This window comes from Euleptes europaea, chromosome 19 (assembly GCF_029931775.1).
Source record: "Euleptes europaea isolate rEulEur1 chromosome 19, rEulEur1.hap1, whole genome shotgun sequence".
NCBI classification, from domain to species: domain Eukaryota; kingdom Metazoa; phylum Chordata; class Lepidosauria; order Squamata; family Sphaerodactylidae; genus Euleptes; species Euleptes europaea.
The window spans coordinates 2,687,806-2,710,695 of NC_079330.1; the positions used below are offsets into that span (position 1 = coordinate 2,687,806).

The 22,890-nt window shown below is 49.3% G+C and overlaps 1 protein-coding gene across 1 annotated transcript; it reads left to right on the top strand.

Moving 5' to 3' along the window:
• The first annotated feature begins 143 nt into the window (after window positions 1-143).
• EXOSC10 (exosome component 10) lies at window positions 144-19,367 on the top strand. The gene is made up of 25 exons (XM_056865396.1): window positions 144-323; window positions 1,049-1,185; window positions 1,857-1,980; window positions 3,138-3,242; window positions 3,562-3,730; window positions 4,413-4,524; window positions 5,501-5,576; window positions 5,683-5,793; window positions 6,492-6,635; window positions 7,517-7,707; window positions 8,320-8,476; window positions 9,508-9,656; window positions 9,835-9,885; window positions 9,975-10,086; window positions 11,162-11,212; window positions 12,252-12,330; window positions 13,667-13,788; window positions 14,444-14,539; window positions 14,861-14,935; window positions 15,300-15,402; window positions 16,444-16,517; window positions 16,957-17,125; window positions 18,042-18,103; window positions 18,681-18,757; window positions 19,305-19,367. Exons 1-25 carry the CDS (start codon window positions 207-209, stop codon window positions 19,333-19,335), a joined length of 2,694 nt encoding a protein of 897 aa, XP_056721374.1. The 5' UTR covers window positions 144-206; the 3' UTR covers window positions 19,336-19,367.
• Window positions 19,368-22,890: the final 3,523 nt, after the last annotated feature.

Consider the following 22,890-nt stretch of genomic DNA (forward strand, 5'->3'; position numbering starts at 1 on the left):
TCTCCACTCGCCCCCAAAACGTCCAGAAATGCGGGGCTGCACGTGCCTTTCCCTTCTCCCTTAGGAGAGTACCTTGCCCCGCCCCGCCAGGACGAGTTATCGCGAGAGCGAGCGGGAACAGCGCTCCCTCGCTGCGGGAAGCGCTGTCCAATATGGCGGCTGCCTGCTGAGCGAGCGGACGCGGAGGCCTGAGACCCTCGAGGGAAATGGCAGCGAAGGAGCGCGGCGGGAAGGTCGCCGAAGCCCCTGGGGCGGCCGAGGCGGGCGGCGACAGCGCGGAGGAGATTCTGCCCGGGTTTCGGGAGGCCGACGCCTTCGTCAAGGTATCGCGTCACGGGAAGGCGGGGAGGCCGCGCTGGCGCTACGGAAGCTGCTGGGGGGGAGGGAGCGCGAAGCACGACGGGAGTTGTAGTCTCCCGCACCTCGGCCAGCCTGTTGCGTTAAAGGGGGGGAATGGGTTGCCTGGGGCAGGAGTGCGGTGGAAAACACGTGACCCTCAGAATGATGGTTAATAAGCAGATGATGAGAGGGAGGGCACTTTGGCCATCTTCTGGGCATGGAGTAGGGGTCACTAGGGGGGTGTTGGGGGGGGAGGTAGTTGTGAATTTCCTGCATTGTGCAAGGGGTTGGACTAGATGACCTTGGTGGTCCCTTCCAACTCTATGATAACATCCAACTCTAACCCCAACCCTGCCTTCCCCAGGCTCCACCCCTCCCCATCTCCAGGAATTTCCCAAATCAGAGTTGACAACCCTATAGGTGGGCCAATACGCTGACTCAATATAAGGCAGCTGGTAGTATCTGTCCTACAAAAAATAACCTTCTCCCAGCACCTGATACTGAGATCCTTTAAGAAGCGATGCTGATGGTTCAGCCTCACATCTTCTCCAGGCCAAGCAGGGGCTCTCTCCCTTAGCTACAGGCCCTCCTATGTAGGTAGCAGATGTTGCATCTGGGGCATTAGCAGACATCCATGCTCCTGCATGTCTAAGTGGCTTGATCTGCTTCAGCCCCTGACTGATCCAGTGTCCTTATTCCCTTTGTCCAGCATGCCCTCGGCACAGTGGTGACGGCCACCAAAGCGTCCGGTGGCCTTCCTCAGCCCGGAGACGAATATGACTTCTACCGCAGCTTCCCCGGCTTCCAAGCCTACTGTGAAACACAAGGAGACCGCTTGCTGCACTGGTGAGTCCCTCCGGGTTGCTTGGCGTGTGGATTGTGGCCAGAAGCACACCAGCGACCAAGACGGTTGGCATAATGTGGGGAAATGACATATAGAGGATGGTGCTGAGTTGTTTTCTGTTGCCCCAGAACCAGTGGGTTGAAATTAAATCAAAAGAGTTTCCGTCTAGACATTAGGAAGAACTTTCTAACAGTTAGAGCGGTTCCTCAGCGTAACAAGCTTCCTCGGGAGGTGGTGAGCTCTCCTTCCCTTAAAGCAGAGGCTGGATAACCATCTGTCAGCAATGCTGATTCTATGACCTTAGGCAGATCATGAGAGGGAGAGCATCTTGGCCATCTTCTGGGCTTGGAGTATGGGTCACTGGGTGTGTGTGTGGGGGGGAGTAGTTGTGAATTTCCTGCATTGTGCAGGGGGATGGACTAGATGACCCTGGTGGTTCTTTCCAACTCTGATTCTATGCTGGCACCAGGCAGAAGGTGGGCAGCCACCTTTTGAACTAGTCGAAGATTTTGGACACACCCTTGAAGGGCGGCCCTTGGCTTTAACTTTGAGGATAGGGTGGGGAGCATATTCAGAGCGAGGCTGGAACCCGGCCTCCCTCTGACAGCGGGTTAGAGTTCTTGCCAAAGGTCCGAGTCTTGACCGCCACATGCTTCCCTGTCCCTCCTGGCAGCATGAGCAGAGTGATGCAGTACCACGGCTGCCGCAGCCACCTGAAGGACCGCAGCAAAGTCATAGAGCTGGAGGACAAATTCGATCTGCTGGTGGACGCCAACGATGCCATCCTGGAAAGAGTGGTAAGTGCCACTCGGCGCCAACAATTGACGTTCCAGAGGGACTACAACCAAATCACAGCCATGTAGACACATCCCATGAATTGGATTTGGTCTGCCTTTTTGAGGATGAGGTCCTGTTCTTGTTTTCCCCCTGCTGTCACTCGCTGCCAATCAGTCGACCAGCGAAATATTGTTAATTAACCGCAGTTAAACATGGTCAAATCTTCCGTGAAAGCAAGAAGTACATTGCGTAGGTGATAGGCTCCCTTTCTAAATTTCATCCTGGTGTTTTGGGTTACCAAATGATACCTGACTCCTCAACCCACCACCACCACCCTGCATCATTTGAGACAGACCTAGGCAGCCAAACAAAGCTTCATCTGCAGGCCAACTTCTATATCTGTAGGCATTTCCAAACTGGAAGAGCTAGGTTGCTTCCCCCAGAGCACAAATGCTTTTAAACAGCTGGGTCTGTGTTTTTTTTTAAGTATGATTATTATTTTGTAAGTTTTGTAAAAGCCACAAAGAAGACTTGTTCAGGGAATTGTTCACATTGCTAGAAACCTTGGTCTAACATTTTAAAAAGTTGTAATAATTCATTGCATTATGTTTAAAGTGTTACTTTCTAACAAAGAGTGCTTTGACCCTTCAAAAGCTCACACCGCTCAGAAATATTACAAAAAGACACTCAAAGACCAAATAAAGACAAATGGAATTCCTTCTATGAATATATTAAAATCAAAAAATAACAACAAAATCTTATGAGTCATAAGAAAGTTAAGTCGACGATCAAATGTATTACATTAATAAATGACTGTAATTTTGAACCTTATAAGGGGTAGAACTATACTTTATTTTTTAATGTTAAATATTGTTTAACCGATGGTTTTCCCTTTCCCTTTTCTTTTCCCCTGTATCCTTATTTAATACTGAAAACTAATAAAAATATTTATTTTTTAAAAAAAGCCCACACCGCCCAAATCTTCTCAGTCTCTTAAGGTGCTGTTAGCTCATTTGTCTGTGGAATTGGCATAAATATCAAACTGGTTGCTGATGAAAGTGGTCTGTTTTTTCTGCTTTCAATGTTCAGCTGGTCAGTAGACCAAATCTTCTTAATGGTTTGAATGGCCCAAATCCTCCTGTGCCGTTTCCCAGAACTTCCCCTGCTTGCATTTCAGGGCATTCTATTGGACGATGCTGCAGGCATGAACAAGAACCAGCAGCCTATCCTCCCCTCGGGCTTGCAGGCACCCAAGACCATCGTCTCCAGCTGGAACCGCAAGGTAAAGGAGGGCTCTTCGTCTCTCCTTAGGTTTTGCCCCCATCCTTTGGTTTGGGTCTTCCTGCCTGCCATATTGCACTTCATATTCAAGATACCCCAAGCTGTGAGCTCCGGATGGATCGTGTTCCTTGAATGCCAGGATTCAGGCATCCCTGTCCTTGGGTGCCACCCTAGAAACCGGTTCCACAAGCTCAGAGGTGTATGTTGCCATCTTCTCAAACTTAGGAGGCTGCCTTATCCTCTCCTTGTGCTCGTATGTCCAACACAGTCTTCATTCTTGCTCCGTTTTAATGTGTCTTGCGGTGTTCCGCTTTTTCCAGCAGAGCGGAGAATCCAGCAAGTGGAACAAATCGGAAACCTTTCGCTTGCTGCATGCCAAGAACATCGCTCGGCCGCAGTTGAAGTTTCACGAGAAGGTTGACAACTCCAATACACCCTTCGTTCCCAAGCTCTTTGTCAAACCCAACGCCCTGAAGCCGCTACCAGAAGGTGAGGAGGACTTGGAGGGGTGGGGAGGGTCTCCGCCCTTCTGAGTGCCAAGGGCACACCCCTGGCTGCTGAATGAGGACCCCCTCCCTGATGAAGTAGTAAAAGGAAAAATAAGATTTTTCTTAAAACGTGTTAGTGATGTGTCCAGAAAAAACTGAGATCCTATTAAATGAAGATTAAACTGGGGACTTTGTCCAAAACTTGTGTTCTCCCAGTGAGCTCTGTCACTTTCCTGCACCTTGACAACTTTTAATTAACAAAAAAATTCTGGTGCTTGGGTGAGGCCAGAGGTTGGAGCAAGGGGTGATTCAGGAGGACAAGGCCATACAGGCAGAGGGTAGAGAGAACAATTTCTGCAGCTGGTATGGTCCCCCATCCTGCCTCGGCCGAGCAAACTGAGCATCTTGCATTCTGGCACATGGAAGTGCATGAAGTAGTGAGCTCGTGCATTAGACACATATATTTAAGCATGCACGTTAAGGAAAAATAGCACTGCTGCCTTTTTATTTAAAAGGGGGGGAAATTCTGCCTGTTCGCAAAAATATCCTAGCAACCAAGCAAGATTTCTGCCCCGTTAACCCCCACAAAAGTTGTGGTCAGCTTTTGAGCCCAAGAAGGTCAGGGGAAGGAGTGGGCCGTTTTCTTAGCCATGCACCTGACTGCCTGCTCCTGGATATCGCAGCGCTCTCGAGAAGCCAACGCGAACGAAAGGAGCGCCCCGAGGACCTGGACGTGCCGGCAGCTCTGGCCGACTTCCTCCATCAGCAGAGGACTCAGCAGACGGAGCAAGACATGTGAGATGCTGCCCGGGGAAGGAGACAAGGGGGCAGATAGTTCTGGGATTTGTCTTCTCCGCTTCCCAGAGCTGTTGTCAATAGTTACACTGCTATTTTTACAAAGGGTAGTAATGTGATGTGAAAGGCCTCTGCCTGAGACCCTGGAGAGCCACTGCCAGTCTGAGTAGACAATACTCCCCTTGATGGCCCAAGAGACAGCGTCATGTGTTCATGTATTATATGGGAGGGGCCGTGGCTCAGTGGCAGAGTATCTGCTTGGCGTGCAGAAGGTCCCAGGTTCAATCCTTAGCATCTTCAGTTAAAAGGGGACCAGGCAGTAGGTTATATGAAAGACCTCAGCCTGAGACCCTGGAGAGCCACTACCAGTCTGAGTAGATAGTGGTCGATCAAAGTCATAGAACTCTATGATTCTATGACTTTGATGGACCAGGGGTCTGATTCAGTAGAAGGCAGCTTCATGTGTGTGTAGAGGTTAAGAGCTGTGGTTTGGAGCAGTGGACTCTGATCTGGAGAACCGGGTTTGATTCCCCACTCCTCCACATGAGCAGCGGACACTAATCTGGTGAACTGGTTTTTTCCCCCCGCTCCTCCACATGAAGCCTGCTGGGTGACCTTGGGCAAGTCACATTCTCTCAGCTTCACCTACCTCACAGGGTGTCTGTTGTGGGGAGGGGAAGGGAAGGTGATTGTAAGCCGGTTTGAGGCTCCCTTAAGTGGTAGAGAAAATCGGCATATAAAAACCAACTCTTCTTCTTCTTCTGTGTGTTCAGTACAGGGAAGAGAGCAGAACATTCCCTGCAGAAATGATTCATGATTCACCTTCCCTTCCTGGATCACGGCTGCTCTCATCCCTGTTATCCCCCTCCCCAGTCTCTGTAAACAGAACCTGTTTCCTCTGCAGCTCTCTCTTCCCCCATCTCAGCCCAGTCCTACTCTTGGTTCCTAACCGCGCTCTTCCTCCCGGTTTGCACAGGCTCGCTCACCCTTACCAGTACGAACTGGAGCATTTTTCCCCAGCGGCTGACCTTCTCGAGAAACCGCAAGTTCAGGTGAGTTCCCCTGTCTGAGCCCACCCACCCCCTTCCCCGGCAGCACCTCTGACTTGGGTGCTGGAAGGGCTGTCCGCTCATCCTGCCTGTCGCTTTCCTCGGCCAGGTGCACCAGCCTGTCTCAGAAACCTCCTGCCATTTCATCTCCACCTTGGACCAGCTAGTAGAGTTGAACGAGAAGCTCCTGAGCTGTAAAGAATTCGCCGTGGATTTGGAGGTAAAGATTTTCTCCGGGACTTCTGAGGGGGTGGGGGGTGCACCATTTGAAAATCCAGAAGCAGCACCTTGAACTCCTCAAGATTTTCTTTAGTCTTTTAAAACAGTCATTGTAATTTTCTTGTAAATTTAACTTTCTATAAAGAAAAGCATTTTTTTTTGTCCCCACGCAATGTCTTTAAGGGGGACGGAACACATTCTTAGAGGAAAGGTCGATCAATAGCTGTTAGCCATGATTAAATGGTGCCTCCATATTCACAGGCAGTATAGCCCTAAATACCAGTTGCTGTGAAGTAACAACAGGGAGAGGCTTGGGCTTCTGTGCCTTTGCTTTTTGGGCTTCCAGGGGAATCATGTTCATTGGGATGCTGGACTACTTGGACTGGCTGGTGAAATCGATCAATATTTGTTAGGAAGACTCCTCTGTTCAGGAGCAGTGTACCTTTGAGTATTAGCTGCTGGGAACAGTCAACAGTAGAGGGCTATTAATTTTGCTGTGCTTTTGAGCTTCTTAAAAGCTGTTAAAGATAGAACGTTTTGGAGGACATTGATTCGTAGGGTTGCCATGAGTTGGAAGCAACTTGACGGCACTTAATACACAAAAGCATCTGGATGGCCTTTTCTTTGCCCCAACCCACCTGAGTTCTCCTGATGTTCTGGACAAACAAACCCCTTTCATTCGTGTGCCTTCGCTCCCAGCACCATTCGTACCGAAGCTTTCTGGGCTTGACGTGTCTGATTCAAATCTCCACCCGGACAGAAGATTTCATCATAGATGCTCTGGAGCTGCGGAGTGACTTGTACATCTTGAACGAAACGTTCACAGACCCCGCGATCGTCAAGGTGAGCTTTGCAGGTTGTGAGGAATCGTAGTTGGAGAGATTGTCTGGAGGTTTATTGGCTGTTCGGTTGAGTCTTTTTCTATTTCAAAAAGTTAATCACAGGTTGTATCACATAAATATGCTCAGTCTGCCACAAGTTAAAGAGCGGCTCTTTTTTTTTTTTACTATACTCTGATTCAAATGCTGATTCAAGCCCAAGTAAGTCTTATGTACGCTATTTAAATATATGCAGGCAATGCCAAAGGTTTCTCTTTTTGTAGTTAAACTTTATTGTGAACAGATGCATCATAACAATGTTTAGTGGTTTTTATTATAGTAACACATCCATTTTTACACACACAAAGCTGCCTTATGCCAAATCAGACCACTAGTCCATCAAAGTTAGTATTGTCTACTCAGACCGGCAGCGGCTCTCCAGGGTCTCAGGCTGAGGTCTTTCACATCAGCTACTGGTACTTGCCTGGTCCCTTTAACTGGAGATGCCGGGGATTGAACCTGGGACCTTCTACATGCCAAGCAGATGCTCTACCACTGAGCCACGCCCCCTCCCCTATCTGAACCTCCAACTTCTAGGAGAAGTGTTGAGCCTTTTCCTGGCTTTGTCTTCGGCCCACCTCCCTCCGTTCCTCCCACCCACCCCCCAATTTACTTCTGTTTCTTTAAAGTAGGCCACTTCTTCCCCCAAGAGAAACAAACACAGGCAACATAGAAAGAGGCCGTTGGGGTGCCGGGGTGCTTCCTCCCCTCCTTCCCAGGGTTGCTTTGTTGGTCTGCGAAGCTGCACGGTTGATTTTCAATGCTTGAGGGCAGAGGGCGTCCCCTCCTAATCCTGCTGCAGCTGCCTCGCCCTCCTGATGCCCTCTCCCCCCCCCGACTTCGAAGGTCCTACACGGTGCCGACTCGGACGTGGAGTGGCTCCAGCGGGACTTTGGCCTCTACCTGGTGAACATGTTCGACACCCACCAAGCGGCTCGGCTGCTCAACCTGGGCAGGCACTCCCTGGATCACCTGCTCAAGTTCTACTGCGACGTGAATGCAAACAAGCAGTACCAGCTGGCTGACTGGAGGATCCGGTAATGGTCTCTCTCTGCCCCCTCCCTCACCAATTCCTGATGTGGAAGATGAAGGAGTAGGGGTCACTGGGTATGTGGGTGGGGGGAGGTAGTTTTGAATGTCTTGCATTACGTAGGGGGTTGGACTAGATGACCCTGGTGGTCTGTTCCAACTCAATGATTCTATGAATTGATAAAGGTCTTGTGGGAGGAAGATGAAGGAAGGAATAAAGATCCTGTGGGCAGAAATGGGGGAGTGCTTGTCTGCTTCTGCAGCTAGAGTCTGGGCCTGCCCTGGGCCAGCCCTGGAGTGGGAGGGGTACCTGGAAAGAGGAGGGATCCCCCTCACCCACAGTCCCTGCCATACCCAAGACCTCAAGCACATCCCTGTAGGGAAGCCCCAGATCAACTACTCTGAAGGGGTCTCTGTCTAGGGAACTGGGGGAGCTAGAGGCAGGACCCCCCACACCCCCACTGGACCCATCTGCCTCCAGAATCCTCCACAGTCCTCATTCTCCCCAACCCTAAGAGGGTGGCAGGCCTGACAAAAGATTGTGGTCACATTTTGATGGGGAGGGACCTGAGGAGGGAGGAATCCTGTTTTATCCTTCTCTCTGTCTGTCCCTCGTCCAGTCCCTTGCCGGAGGAGATGGCCCATTACGCCCGCGACGACACGCACTACCTGCTCTACATCTACGACCGGATGAGAGAGGACCTTTGGGAGAAAGGCAACGGGCAGCCCGCTCTGCTGCAGTCCGTGTGGCAACGGAGCAAGGCCATCTGCTTGAAAGTAAGATGCCCTCGTAGCTCACCTGATGGGGCGGCGTCGGAATTCCAAGGGCACCACGAGAGGTTTGAGGCCAGCATGTGGGGAGCTTGGTAGAGTTTCCAGCCACTTTTCTTTCCTACAAAAAACATACCTCAGTTTCTGTTCCTTCTGAATCCACAAAGCAAGGATCTTGAACTGCCGCATGTAATCGGAAATCATGCACGGCAAGCAGCATACGGAGTGGATGGAGAAGCTTTTCTCCCTCTCTCATAATACTAGAACACAGGGTCATCTGCTGAAACTGGAGATGAAACAGGTAAAAAGAAGTATTTCATCACACAACACGTAGTTAAATTGTGGAACTCCCTGCCCCAGGCTGTGGTGATGGCTGCCAATTTGGAAGTCTTTAGAAGGGGGTGGACATGTTCATGGAGGAGAGGGGTATGCATGGCTACTAGTAAAAAATGAATACTGGTCATGATGCATTCCTATTCTCTCTAGTATCAGAGGAGCATGCCTGTGATATTAGGTGCTGTGGAACCACAGGCAGAATGGTGCTGCTGCAGTCGTCTTGCTTGGGGGCTTCCTAGAGGCACCTGGTTGGCCACTGTGTGAACAGACTGCTGGACTTGGTGGGCCTGGGTGTGATCCAGCAGGTCTTTTCCGATGTTCGTATTGAATAACCGGGTGAAATGCAGCAAAAACATGGGCTGCCAGATGCAGCGACAACTCAAAACCTGTTGCCGGGCCCCTCAAGTGCTCTGTCGAAGCATTGCTTTAGCTCGATTTTGGGAAGCCAGTAGAGCCAGAGCAGAGTGGGAGTGGGCACAATCTCAGAACGGCTGTCAGGAATGCCTTGTCCCATGGGTCTGGCCGCCCCTCCTGAACAGATGAGAGAGGGCCTCTGAGTGTCGTGTGCAGGGGCAGATTCATAGGGGAGGAGAGACTCCTGGAGTCATGAAATCTTTCCAGGTTGCAAGAGATCCTGATAAGGCTGCCTTTGCACCAGAGAGCTTCCTTTGCCCTTCCAACTGGCTGTTTTCTTTCCATAGAAATATCTCAAGCCCATCTTCACCGACGAGTCGTACCGCGAACTCTACCGCAAGCAGAAGAAGCTCCTCAACAGCCAGCAGCTGACAGCCTTCCGACTCCTCTTTGCCTGGCGGGACAAGATGGCACGCCAAGAAGACGAGAGCACCGGGTGAGGGGGACGTGGGGGGTCTTGGAAAACGGAAACCCCTGGGTCTGCGGCAGCGTTCCCACTCCTGGCTGTCTATGCTGTCTGTGGGTGGTGTGTTGGTCACCTCTGGGCTTCTTTATTTAGGTCAGGAATTCTGGAATGGTTTCAAGAGAGCTGTCATTTCTGTTTTGCTCCCCAGGTATGTGCTTCCGAACCACATGCTGCTGAAGATCTCCGAGGAACTGCCCAAGTAAGCAGATAACATTTTGGGCTGTGCCTCAGTGTGAGCCAGCTGCCCAAATGCTCCATGAATAAATGTCTCCCCTTTTCTGTCCGCAGGGAGCCCCAGGGCATCATTGCCTGCTGCAACCCGGTCCCGCCACTCGTCCGCCAGCAGATCAACGAAATGCACCTCTTAATCAAGCAGGCCCGAGAGATGCCTCTGCTGAAGGTATTTATTTGTTTGTTCATTTCTGCCCCCACCTTTCTCTCCATTGGTGGCTTGCGTCTTTCTCCTCTCCTTCATTTTATCATCACGAAAACCCTGTGAGGGAGTTTAGGCTGAGAGAGAATGACTTCCCCAAAGTCACCCAGCAAGCTTCCATGTCAGAGTGGGGATTTAAACCCGTGTCTCCCGGATCCTAATCTGACACTCTGACTGTTACAGTGTGCTGGGGGGGGGGGCATGCTGTTCATTATGTTGGTGAAAGAAGAAGAAGAAGAGCTGGTTTTTATATGCCAACTTTCTCTACCACTTAAGGAAGAATCAGACCAGCTTACAATCTCCTTCCCCTCCCCACAATAGATACCCTGTGAGGTAGGTGGGGCTGAGAGAACTGTGACTAGCCCAAGGTCACCCAGCTGGCTTCATGTGGAGGAGTGGGGAAACAAATCCAGTTCACCAGATTAGCCTCTGCCGCTCACGTGGAGGAGTGGGGAATCAAACCCGGTTCTCCAGATCAGAGTCCCCCGCTCCAGACTAAAGTGGTTGAATAGATACGTTGGCCAGAAAGAAGAAAACACCTTTCCCTGAAGCACCCCTCAGTTTATACCAAGTTAATCCTAGTTGTGAAATCTGGGTAAAATTATGCACCGTCTGCCAATGCTCTCTTGCTGACTACATGTTGTCTTTTGCGGGGCAGGCGGGGAAAAACGGCTTTTCCAACCCTGGTTTTAAGACCCCTGGTTTGCATCCTGTTTACAGAATTCCAGGCAGGGCTGAATAGAGTTGACGTGGTTGGTAACTGGTCACATGTTTGTCCTCTCGGGAAGTCAAAGTGACGACAACAGCAACCTCCAATTGAAAATATAACAAGCAGTGGTGACACCCAACAGACTAACACTAAGCAGCATAGACAGAATGTTTGTGAATATTCTGTATCTCATCAGCGCAGCTCAGCCCACGACTAAGAAAGCGAGGCTTGGACATAACAGGCTGCAGCCAGGATTGGGCGGGGCATGTGAACATGTATAAAAACTAGATTTGGAACCCGTTGGTGATTTTTCATCTTTTCATCCACTTTTAGTCTGAAATTGCGGTTGGAGTGAAAAAGAAAGGGCCTCTTCCCAACCCAGAGGTATGCTGTTTCTGGTATCGGTATTGAAGGGAGGGTTCGTGGTTCAGCGATATGAGCAGAAGGTCCCAGGTCCAATCCCCAGCATCACCATTGAAAAGGATCAGGTAGTAGGGGGTGTGAAAGACCTCTGCCAGAGACCCTAGAGAGCAGCTGCCAGTTTGAGTAGCCAATGCTGACCTTGAGAGACCAAGAACCTGGCTTGATGTCAGGCAGCTTCCTGTTTGTTAGTTACTTTTGACACAAGCTCCTTTTCGTCAGAATTGGCGACACCTCTCCCTTTTGTGTGCAGAAGCAACAGCCATGAGCCTTAACACGTTTGCCTTTCCCTGGGATTATCCCTTGTACATGTTGTTCTGGGATTCGGGTGTGGGGGAGGAAACCCAGACCCCCTTGCAGTATTAAGAAAGCATGAACAATGCTGTATTTAAAAGGGGAGAATGCTCCAACCAGTTCCTTCTGAAGACCAAAAGGATAACTACATATTTCAACAGTCAGCACTGTTTTCCCACACCCCTTTAAAATTCTGGCTCTTCTAGGATAATTGAAACTGTGAAGAGCAGAGAGTGTTTGTACTGCCACATTGAAACAGAGGTACAATCCTCCTCGACTCTTGAGACATATCCAGGAATTTTCTTTCCCTTTTTAAGAACATAAGAAAGGCCCTGCTGGATCAGACCCAGGTTCATCAAGTCCAGCAGTCTGTTCACACAGTGGCCAGCCAGGTGCCTCTAGGAACCCCCCAAACAAGAAGACTGCAGCAGCATTATCCTCAAGAAGAGCAGCTGTTCTCCATTTCTTTGGGACAGAGAGATGTCCAGGGGAAGGGGGAAGGGGCCAGGTGGGCCCTACTCGGGTGATGTTCTCAGGAACAAGCAATTTTGTAAGGATGCAGGACTTCAACATCTTAAAAGAGCCACCTATCCACTTACCCACTTTTAACAGTTTTTTTAGACGTGCATATGCCGACCTGAGCTTTTCCTTCATGTCAACACGACCTGTCAAGTGCCGTTTTGAGCCTGCCCCTTTTTGTTTTTGGCAGAAACTGGAGAATCGCTTGTTCGGACCACATGACAGCTCACGTGTTCCTCAGGACGAGAAGCGGAACCAGTCGGAACTTGGTAATTTTGGGAGGGCCCGGAAAGCCAGCCATAAAAACTGAGACAGGTTTGATCGAGGGTTGGGCTGCAAAAATCCCGGTGCCCTGTGGCTGCCGACATTTAGAAAGTGGGCCCAGCAACTGAGGAGCAAGAGACCATGGGATATTTATTTTTATTGGATTATAAGGTTTCCCAAAAGGTCAAGAAGACAAAACCATAAATCTGATTTCAAGTTCCATTTAAAATCTTGCAAACGGAGTAGCAGGAAAGTCCTTGTTCCTGAGCAGGCTTGGGCGCTGCCCCAAAATACTTCCAGAAACTTGTTTAGAGTATTCTTTTCTGGAGATCAAGATAAGACTTTTTCGTGATATTATTCCCAGTTTAGAAGTTGTTTTTAGTCGGTGCTGTTGGTTTTTTTCTGTAACCTTGGGCTAGTGGTTTTGTTATTGACTGTCCTGCCATCTGTTGTCTTGAAGCGATACTTATTTCTTTTTTGCGATCCTTCTGGGGTTTGCGCTACTGCTTTTAGTTTTCGTTGTACAATCATTTTTTTTATTCTTATTTTTTATTTTTTATTTTTATAATTAGGGGGATACAGAAAGGAAAATATAGGGAAGGGTAAAAACCGTTTAAAACACAAAAACAATGTAGCATATCAATAAAACAATAGACTTAATCAAATACAGTGCCGTATAACAAGCATGAATATTAATCAAGTAAAATAGAATATATCTAAATGTATAGTTATAATTATAAAAATATAAAAATCAATCAAATTGTCTAGCTATTGCATAATAAAAGTATGTTTTACCGTTCGAAAACCCAAAAGTTACGTAATAAATGATTGGGACAAAATAAATGAAACATTACCTATTACTTATACTAGTACTATTCGGTATATGTCAAATTTGATTAACTAGAGGTCATATAAATGTAAAATGATTCCCACTTTTTGTCAAATTGTTCTGTGGATTCGTTATGATTGGGATTCAACATAAAAGTCATTTTAGCCATAGTAGCGTAGTGTAGCATTTTTTCTTTCCAATCTTCTATTTCGGGTATCTGTATTCCAGGTTCTTGCCAGAACCACTCTGGCTGCCGTTGTAGCATACTTAAAAACATCATGGTATCTCGCGGGCAGATTTATTTTTTATTCTTGTTTTACATTTGCATCTATATGTTGTAAGCTGCCTCGAGTAGAAAGGTGTGATAATACATTTCCCAAATAAGTAAGCAAAACACCTACCAAGCATCTCTGTGTCCTCTGGTTGCTGGCGTCCCCTTCGCTCCCACTTTCCAATCTGGGGTCTCGTTGACCAGTTTTCTGTCTCTTGCTCCTCATTGTCTCCATGCGTAGAGCCCGAACTGGCCCTAGAACGCGGCAGTCTCTTTTCCGAAACGAAAGAGGAAGCGGACGGGAGAGGGGAATTGTCACCTTCGCCTTACCTCCTTTGGACAGCCAGCATCAGTATTTTCAATGTAAGTCAGAGTGGTGAAAAAGGTCTGATAATGGAGGATGGGAAAGGGAGGAGAAGGAAGACCTTGGGCCGGTCACAATCTGTAAGCCTAGCCCTCCCCTCACAAGGTTGTTATAAGGACTGAATGGCGAGGGAGGGAAACAATTCAGAAAGCTGCTTTGAGGCCCTGATGAGGGAGAAAAGTGGGATATAAATTTTAAAAATAAGTTATAAAATCATCACTGGATGAACCACAAAACAAGTACTGAAATTTGCCGGATTAAATAATTGAATGGCTTCAACAGCCAGCCAAATCCAAACCAGGAGTTGTACATCATTCTCCAAAAGGTCCCCTTTTTTTTTTTTTTTTTGCTTCTCACCATGGAAATCCAGGCAGAGTACTTTGGATGGTTCTCCTCCAGTTTATCCTTACAGCAACCCTGTGAGGTAGGCCGACTGGCCCAAGGTCACACTGTAATCTTTGCAACTGAGCAGGGATTTGCACTCGAGCCTCTCTGGCCCTCCTCTTATTCCCAGCACCGCTCCAGCTGTGATGGAATAAGGTCTGTTCTGACCGCCAAAGAGAAGGTCCGGGCTGGGGGTTCTGAAATGTTGCAAGCAGCCCCGTGCCTTTTGCTGTCCCACAGTTGCTAACAGCTTTCCCTGAATTCCCCAAGGAACCTGAACCAGACGAGGAAAAGGATGAGAACTTAACTGTGGCCCAGCGGAAATCCCGGCGCATCATGGAGTCCTTTGAAAACCCATTTCGAATGGTAAATGGCGCTGACAGTCGGAGGAGACGAGACGCCGATCGGATCTTCCCTGCGGTTTCTGTAATGGAAATGGCAAAGGACCCCGGTTTGGTTCAGGGCCACAGGGAGGGAGGAGATTTGATTCATTTTGCCATCAAAACCAACCACCTCTGTCAACAGCACTGAAGATAAAAAGACCTTCCCTTCCATGGGGCCATCCTTTTGCCTTGCATACCTGAGGGCTGGGCCCATCCCCCCAGGTGGCTCTCGGCCTCCCAAGAACCACACACATTGTGGGTGGCCAATCCAGACCATTGCGGGATCTCTTTTTCTTTCTTTCAGTATCTGCCAGCAGAGCAGAACCCTGCTCACGTCTCCCAGTCAGCAAAGTCTGATCCCTCGTCGAAAATCTACGAGGTAAGCGCCTCAGACGTGGACTTATTGGAATGCCCTCAACAAATCCACGTTTGGCTCTCGGGGTCCTTTCTTACATGCCCAGGGTAATGTGATCACCTCTTTAGGGTCAGGAAGCAATTTCCCTCCAGGCCACAGTCCCTCCCCAGATTAGACCAGATTTTCAAGGTAGAAGCTTTCGAGAGTCAAAGCTACCTTAATTGGAGACCATCTTGACTCTCGAAAACTTATCCCCCCAAATGCTGGTTGGTCTCTAATGTGCTCCTGGACTCGAGTCTCGCTTTTCTACTAGAGACCAACACAGCTACCCTTCGAAACTGGCATCATGAGTTTTATTTGCTTTTTTATTTTTGGCTTTGCCATCCAGATCAGTAATCGATGGAAGCTGCTGAGCCAAGCGCAGCTGCAGGCAGCAGCCAAGAAAGAGCCAACAAAGAAATCGCAACAGCAGCAGCAGCAGCAGCAAACAGGTGAGCACAGACGGCTCGCTTGCTTTCTGCCAAAGGTTGCACTCTCAGAGAATCTCTCGCCTTTTTAATAGCCAGTGAAAGCCAGTTTCTTTACCTCTTGGGGTTTGTTTCCCTGGGACCCCAGTCATCCATGGCATAGACAGCCAGCATGGTGGAGGGGTTAAGAGCAGGGCTTTGGACCGATGGACTCTAATCTGGAGAACTGGGTTTGATTCCCCACTCCTCCACATCAACGGCCTGAGGCTAATTGGGTGAATCGGGTTGGTTTTTCCACTCTTCTGCATGAAGCCAGCTGGGTGACCTTGGGCTAGTCACACTCTCTCAGCCCCACCTACCTCATGGTGTCTGATGTGGGGAGGGGAAGGGAAGGTGATTGTAAGCCGGTTTGATTCTTCCTTAAGTGGTAGAGCAAGTCGATGTATAAAAACCAACTCTTCTTCTTCATCCTGTCCTTTAAGACTTGGGGCCTTTTTGTTATGAAAAGCTTGAAGGGCTGAGATTCAGGGGGTTATGGAAAAGGACAGCTACAGCCTGACTCAGAGATGGTATGGAATTATGAAGGATGTAGTGGGAGAGATATTTATTCCCTATCTCTCAGAAAGCTAGAACATAGGCAAAAGGATTAGATGCACTCACGGAGGTGAGGTCCATTAATTAATCGACCTCTTGTTGAACCTCCACGTTCAGGGGTAGTCTACCTAGGAGTACCAACTGCTGAAGAGAAACCACAGGAAGGGCTCCAGCGTTCATGCCCTGCGTATGGACTTCTTGAATGCCTCTAAGGGATCCCTGAGAGCCAGAGGATGCTGGACTGGATAGATCTTTGGTCTGATTCAGTGAGACTCTTGTTATGAAAGAATAAGGGGGAAATCTCCTCTGTTCCCAGCCAAGAGTAAAAGTGTAGCAGAAGCATAGCTGACGGGACTGTTGAACTTTGATTTGGGGGGGGGGGGCTTCGTTCAGATCTCTGCCTGGCCCGCTGGACTGCTGCTGAATCCGTTTGGCAGTTCCTTTCTTGACTTGTCCTCTTTTCCTCTACAGCAACACGGGAGGCTGCTGAGAAGGAGTTCAAGGAAAAAGCCGCCAACACAGCCTCCGTGCGCCAGCTCGTCACTGTGAGTCTCTCTAAATCATTTGTGCTGCTTTGGGCGGGGGGCGAAGGATGTAGGGGGGAAAGTGACATCCAACGTACACACCTTGGCCTTGCCTTGTTCTGAGGCTGTGCTCAAAGCCACCCACCTGATCTGAGCTTGCCGCGGTTAACACATCTCCTGTAAGAAGGCTTGTCAATTTCAGCTTCACAATAAAACCCACATGGTGGAATCTCTTACATGTGGAGTGTGCAGAGCTCATGGGGGTGAGGGGTACATTTTGATAGAAAAGGCTCTCTGCCATTCACAGATTTTAGGTTGGGGGGGGGGCTTCAATAGCAAGGACTCCCTGCCCTCCATAGATTTGGGTCTGCCTTGCTGAGATTTGGGGGGCTTTTGACCACCGCCTTCTATAGTAAATAACTTCTGTTTTGCAATTCTTCTTCCTTGGGACTGTTCATAGCAAGAACAGGCTGGCAAAAAGAGGGAGAGAGTGGCCAGCGAACCGGGAACAGAGACCCCCAAGCAAGAAAAAAAGAAGCCTAAAGCCTCCCAGAAGCCGGAGGTGGAAGTTGAAACAACGCCTTTCACCCCCTTTGACTACAGCAAGTCCGACCTCAAAGTCTTTGCTGGTAGGAGCCAGAGTTGGAATGTTTGTGCCCCCTTCGAAGTCTGGACCCCAATGACCCTCAGAATTGTCCCAAGGATGGGGAAGGTGGCTTAACATAAGAAAGGCCCTGCTGGATCAGTCCAAGGCCCCGTCAAGTCCAGCAGTCTGTTCTCACAGTGGCCAACCTGGTGCCTCTAGGAAGCCCACAAGCAAGACGACTGTAGCAGCATTGTCCTGCCTGTGTTCCACAGCACCTAATATAATGGGCATGCTCCTCTGATTCTGGAGATAATAGGAATGCATCATGACTTAGCAGCTATTTTTACTAGCAGCCATGGATAGCCCCAAGTTCCATAAGAACAGAAGAAAAGCCCTTCTGGATCAGACCAAGGCCCGTCAAGTCCAGCAGTCTGTTCACACAGTGGCCAACCTGGTGCCTCTAGGGGTACTGAAAATTCTTGGGCGCTTCTGTGCCATGGCAGCTCAGGGGGCATCTTTATCCTTTCAAAATACGGCGTGCCCCTGGCACCCTGTGCAAAGGCCTCTAACATAGCTGAAATTATCCTTTTTTTAAAAAACAAAATGTATTCAGCTGCACAAAGATCCTTAAAAGCTGCAATAAAAGGGCAGATGAAAAGCAAAGCGAGCTTTCAAAACGATCGGTAAATAAGAGATTGCTCAGAGGAAAGCTGCATGTCAGCTTATTTAAGGAAAAGCAACAGAAATGAACCAAGGAAAGACAAATGATAAAATCCTTGGAAGAATGTTGCCTGATAGCTAGCATCTTAATGAGGCCTAATAGCTAACAGCTTTGGAACCAGGCAAATTTCTTCAGGTACGGAGTTTGAGAGTCTTGGTGCCACCACAGACAAGGCCCTGCACCTGTTTGTAGTGCAGACAATCAGCTGCACTCTCCTCCTCTCCCAACTCTCTTTCAGGGGCCAGTAAGTCCAAGGCCTCGTCCCAGTTCGATCCCGCCAGGCAGGCCCAGGCCAACAAGGTAAGTCGACGCTGTGAGGGAGGATGGGGAGAGAGACTTCGGGTGGGGGCAGGGAATTGCATGGCAGGGCGCTGTGCAGTTTCCCCTGAACGTAGGTAGAGGACCTCTGCTTGTAGCCGCATGCAGACATCACAGCGAACTCTAACAAAACAGGGGCTTGGTGGGTAGAACCGTTTGTGTTGTCTGAAGCCGCCCAGAGCTGCCTTTCTAAGAACTCGGGAATTCAGTCAGGAGATTCCTGTTCCCTTCGTTAGGTAGCCACAGATTCGGGCATGGAGGGAGAAGGAAACACATTCCCTGCCCCAGTTGTCATGACATGGGGCAACTATGGGTTACTGGCTGCAAAAGATTTAATAAATATCAAAGAGTCCTGCTGGATTAAAAGTGTGGTCCTTCCCACTGCTGTCTGAGGAGATGCCTCCAGAAGACCCATGAGCAGGGCATGGCAGCCAAAGCCTCCCTCTGTTGTTGCCCCTCAGCAGCTGGTCAGAGATATACTGCTTCTGTACATGGAGGTTCCTTTTTGTATTCCTACAACGGGGCCACTATTTCTCTTTCTCTTCTTTTTTTTTAATAGAAATTTTCGGGAGCTGGCAAGGTTGCACAACCGGCTGGAACAAAAAGCATGTCCTACCTGGCTGGGAAATCCAACCGGTAAGTTCACACAGCTTGTCTGCAGCCCTCCAGACAAGGAACTGGCTGATCCATTTCAAACCAGCGTGTGAAATTCTGTCCTGGCCCAACCAAGCAGCCCTCTTAATCCTGTAATTCTTTCTGGGTTTTTTCCACACTATTTCCCCACACACATACCTGACTCCTGCTTTTCCTTTCCCACCTGCGGGCCAATCCGCCAGATTCTCTTTTCCCAGTTCGCTGCTTGTTCTGCACCCTTCCTCCATCAGTCTGGATTTTACTCCCCACCCCCCTAAATCCCACCTTCCTCAGCTTTCCAGCTCTCTGCCTGGGGCTGGAATATTCCTGAATGTTTTGCAATATCCCGTCTTCTCAGCCGGTCAGCGTCAACAATCCCCACCGACAGAAGCGCCCCATAATTTTAATTTCTTATCTAGGAGAGTGGCACCACCCAAGTCCCTTCCGGGTGGAGGCAGCAAACACGTTGATCTGGCTGGGCTGCTCCAATGACCGGACTTACCCTGAGAAATTCACCTGTTCTGAAAATATAACCTCTCTCTCTGTGCAGGGGCTTCAGGCATAACTGGCCGAAAAGATAAAGTTGTTGAAGTAGCCCACCAGAAGGAACCAGGGAACGCACCTTTTAAACAGTGGACCACTGGGAGGTGTCTGGCCGCTGTTGCTGGTTTTTTTGTACGGATACTTGTTTTTTTATATATATAAAAACACGAACAATTAAACTGCCATTTCTTCCCCTGTAAGTGGGGAAGAGAAAATCTTAATTGCTGTGGAGTTTGCTTCTTTAGTTGTGAGACACTAATCGGTTTCTCTCCCCATTCAGTCTCGCAGATAACTTTTTGGGGAATGGGGTGGGGGGGTTAGTCCCTGTTCAAATGTGGCAAGTTCTGTTTCTAGGGAGACAAATTCTCTTTCGCGCCAATGCCCCGCTGCAGTGGTGCTTTCTCGTGTCATTTCCCAGGTCAGCTTCCTCCGCTCAGGCGCTGCGTTTAAAGATAATCCGCCGGGAAGCCTTCCCTTGCAGTTATAAACAAAAAGTGGTAAGCTGGTTCTTGCCTAGCCCCTTGGTCTAAAGGAGTTTGTCTCGGTTTTCAGGCTCAGCTCCGAATCACAGGCCAAAAGCCTGCTGTCGCACAGCAAATTCCATTTGAATTTTATGTATTTGTTGGAAGCAGTTACTGCAGATCATTTTTGGCATGCAAGCTTCTTTACAAGCTGGGTACGGTTGTACAAGCAGAAAACAGGAAGCGGGGCTCACCCGAGGCCCTCCAGCGAGTCTGTGGCGGAGACGGAAGCGGTCTCCCAGGCCCAAAGCTCATTTTTTGGCTCCATGGAAATTTTCATTACATAGATTTCATAACCAAGTGGGGAAATGAGAATTTTCATTCCTGTCTCCTATAACTCTTTCAACGTATTCAATGATTACTCTAATTAAAAGGGGGGAGTTGTGGCTCCGGCAAGCGTTTTTTGCGGGTGGCTGACGCCAGCTGACAGGTAGGCGGCAATTCGGAGCCCAGTTGGCACACGAATAGACAGCCACATGGGGATAACCCACACACACACACACACACCTGCACCCGTTGGTTTCCTTCTGCAGTACTTGGTTTCACTACTAGCCCTCCTCTCTATCCATTGTGCATGCCCAAAGTTCCATTCCCTTCGCTGTTGGAGGAACAGCATGGGAAGCAGAGTATGGATTTACATGTACTTTGAGAAGTTGGCACTTCTCACTCTGCAGTTTTAAGCACAGGATTTAACGGTATTTAAGGGAAGGTCTGGCACTGAGAAGATAAGGTGGGATACTTGCCAGTGCCAGAGGAACAGAAGGATTTAATTGTGCTATTGCTATGGATTTGTGCTTCCTTTTTTTTCTCTCCCCAAGAAATTTAAATCACGCTTCAGTTAAAAGATCTAGCAGGGCCCAATCTGCGTTAACTTCCCAAGCACAGCCGCTGCAACCCACACTCAAACCCTGTGCCCCTATCAGTTGGGTTTACTCTGAGTAAATCTACAGAGCCTTGCATGTTTGCATTTTCCTCCCGCACCGAGTTCTCTTTGTCCAGTGTGTGCGGCAGACATAGATATGCAGTTATGGGAGGGGGGAAACAGCTGGGCCCCAAAGCTATGAAATGAAAGAAGTGCAGCAGGTCACGATGTTGTGTAAAATTGAAATGTCAGCCAGTAAAAAGCACAGTCTGTCTACAGGAGCAGTAACTGAAGATAGCCCCACCCCTTTGAAGAGTATTTAGGAATGAAGTTCTCAAACAAGGGGTGGGTTTTGAAACCCGAAGTGGTTCATTGCTAGGGTTGCCAGCTGTGGGTAGGGAAATACCTGGAGATTTTTGGGGCAGAGCTTGAGGAGGGCGAGGTTTGGGGAGGGACTTCAATGCCATAGAGTCCAATTGCCAAAGCGGCCATTTTCTCCAGGTGAACTGATCTTTATCAGCTGGAGATCGGTTGTAATAGCAGGAGATCTCCAGCTAGTACCTGGAGGTTGGCAGCCCTATTCATTGCTCTGTTGCAGATGGGTTGCAGGGCCAACAGGAACCAGAAGGGATGGCCGAGTGGAATATGTGGGTTTACTTCTGTGTAACGTGTGATGCTATGGTATTTATAAATGCAGAACATGAAAAAAAATCGATAACGTTTGGTGTTAACTGCTGTGAGAGTCATGCAGTTGGCGGAGGCTGAAAGGATTCCTTCTCAGCGGGTCAGTCTGGACGCTCTCAGGAGGTCCCTGTGGAGTGGCAGCCAGTTACCAGAGTGCTTTCCAGAGAACCCTTGGTCTAAAGGAGTTTCCTAGTAAGGAAAACACAATTCCCCGTCCTTCTGTAACAACTTAATTTCAGATTCCCCAAAGTATGGAAAGTTTAGAGGTGCGTCCCTTCTAAAAGACACTGGAGCGATCTTTGTTCCAGATCCTCTGGAAGCAGCTTATTTTGCTCTAAAAAGTTATGGATCATTGAAAGCTTTAAAAAAAAATGTTAGATTTTCTCTGGTGTGAACACATCCCAGAGCATGCTGGGAAGGATCCTGCTTCAGTGCCCGGCATGGAAAGAACACACATGAACACATGAAACTGCCTTATACTGAATCAGACCATCAAGGTCCATCAAAGTCAGTATTGTCTACTCAGACTGGCAGCAGCTCTCCAGGGTCTCAGGCAGGGGTCTTTCACATCACCTTCTTGCCTAGTCCCTTTAACTGGAGATGCCGGGGATTGAACCTGGGACCTTCTGCATGCCAAGCAGAGCTTTACCACTGAGACACGGCCCCTCTCCATGAATCTCCAGGGTCTGAGGCAGAGGTTTTTCACATCACCTACTTGTGTGTGTGTGTTAAGTGCCGTCAAGTCGCCTCCGACTCATGGCGACCCTATGAATGAAAGTCCTCCAAAATGTCCTATCTTTGACAGCCTTGCTCAGATCTTGCAAATTGAAGGCTGTGGCTTCCTTTATTGAGTCCATCCATCTCTTGTTGGGTCTTCCTCTTTTCCTGCTGCCCTCAACTTTTCCTAGCATGACTGTCTTTTCCAGTGACTCTTGTCGTCTCATGACGTGACCAAAATACGACAGCCTCCGTTTAGTCATTTTAGCTTCTAGGGTCAGTTCAGGCTTGATTTGATCTAGAACCCACTGATTTGTTTTTTTGGCAGTCCACGGAATCACCTACTTTGCCACAGCCCCTCTCCAAGGCTCTCCAGGATCTCAGGCAGAGGTCTTTCACATCACCTCCTTGCCTATTCCCTTTAACTGGAGATGCCGGGGATTGAACCTGGGACCTCCTGCATGCCACACAGACGCTCTACCACTGAGCCACGGCCCCTCCCCTAATGCCCCCCCCCCCATCAGCGCCTCCAGAGCGCATTTCAGCCTCGGCTGCAGCAAGTCGCCCAAGGGCGCTTCCCCTGTTGAACCGCCCGCCTGCCAAGTGGCCCCACGTGCGAGGGCCTCTCCGGCCCGCCCACCCGCTTCCCGCCAGCCAATCCCGAACGCGCGCCGCCCAGCCGCGGAGGCGCGCCCTGCCCGACTCCCCCACGTGGCCGCCCGGGCCAGCCGCGCGCGCAGCCTAGCCCGCCGCCGCCGCCAGCCCGCTCCTCACTGGCCGCCTCCGACCGGGGGGCGGGCCCTGCGGAG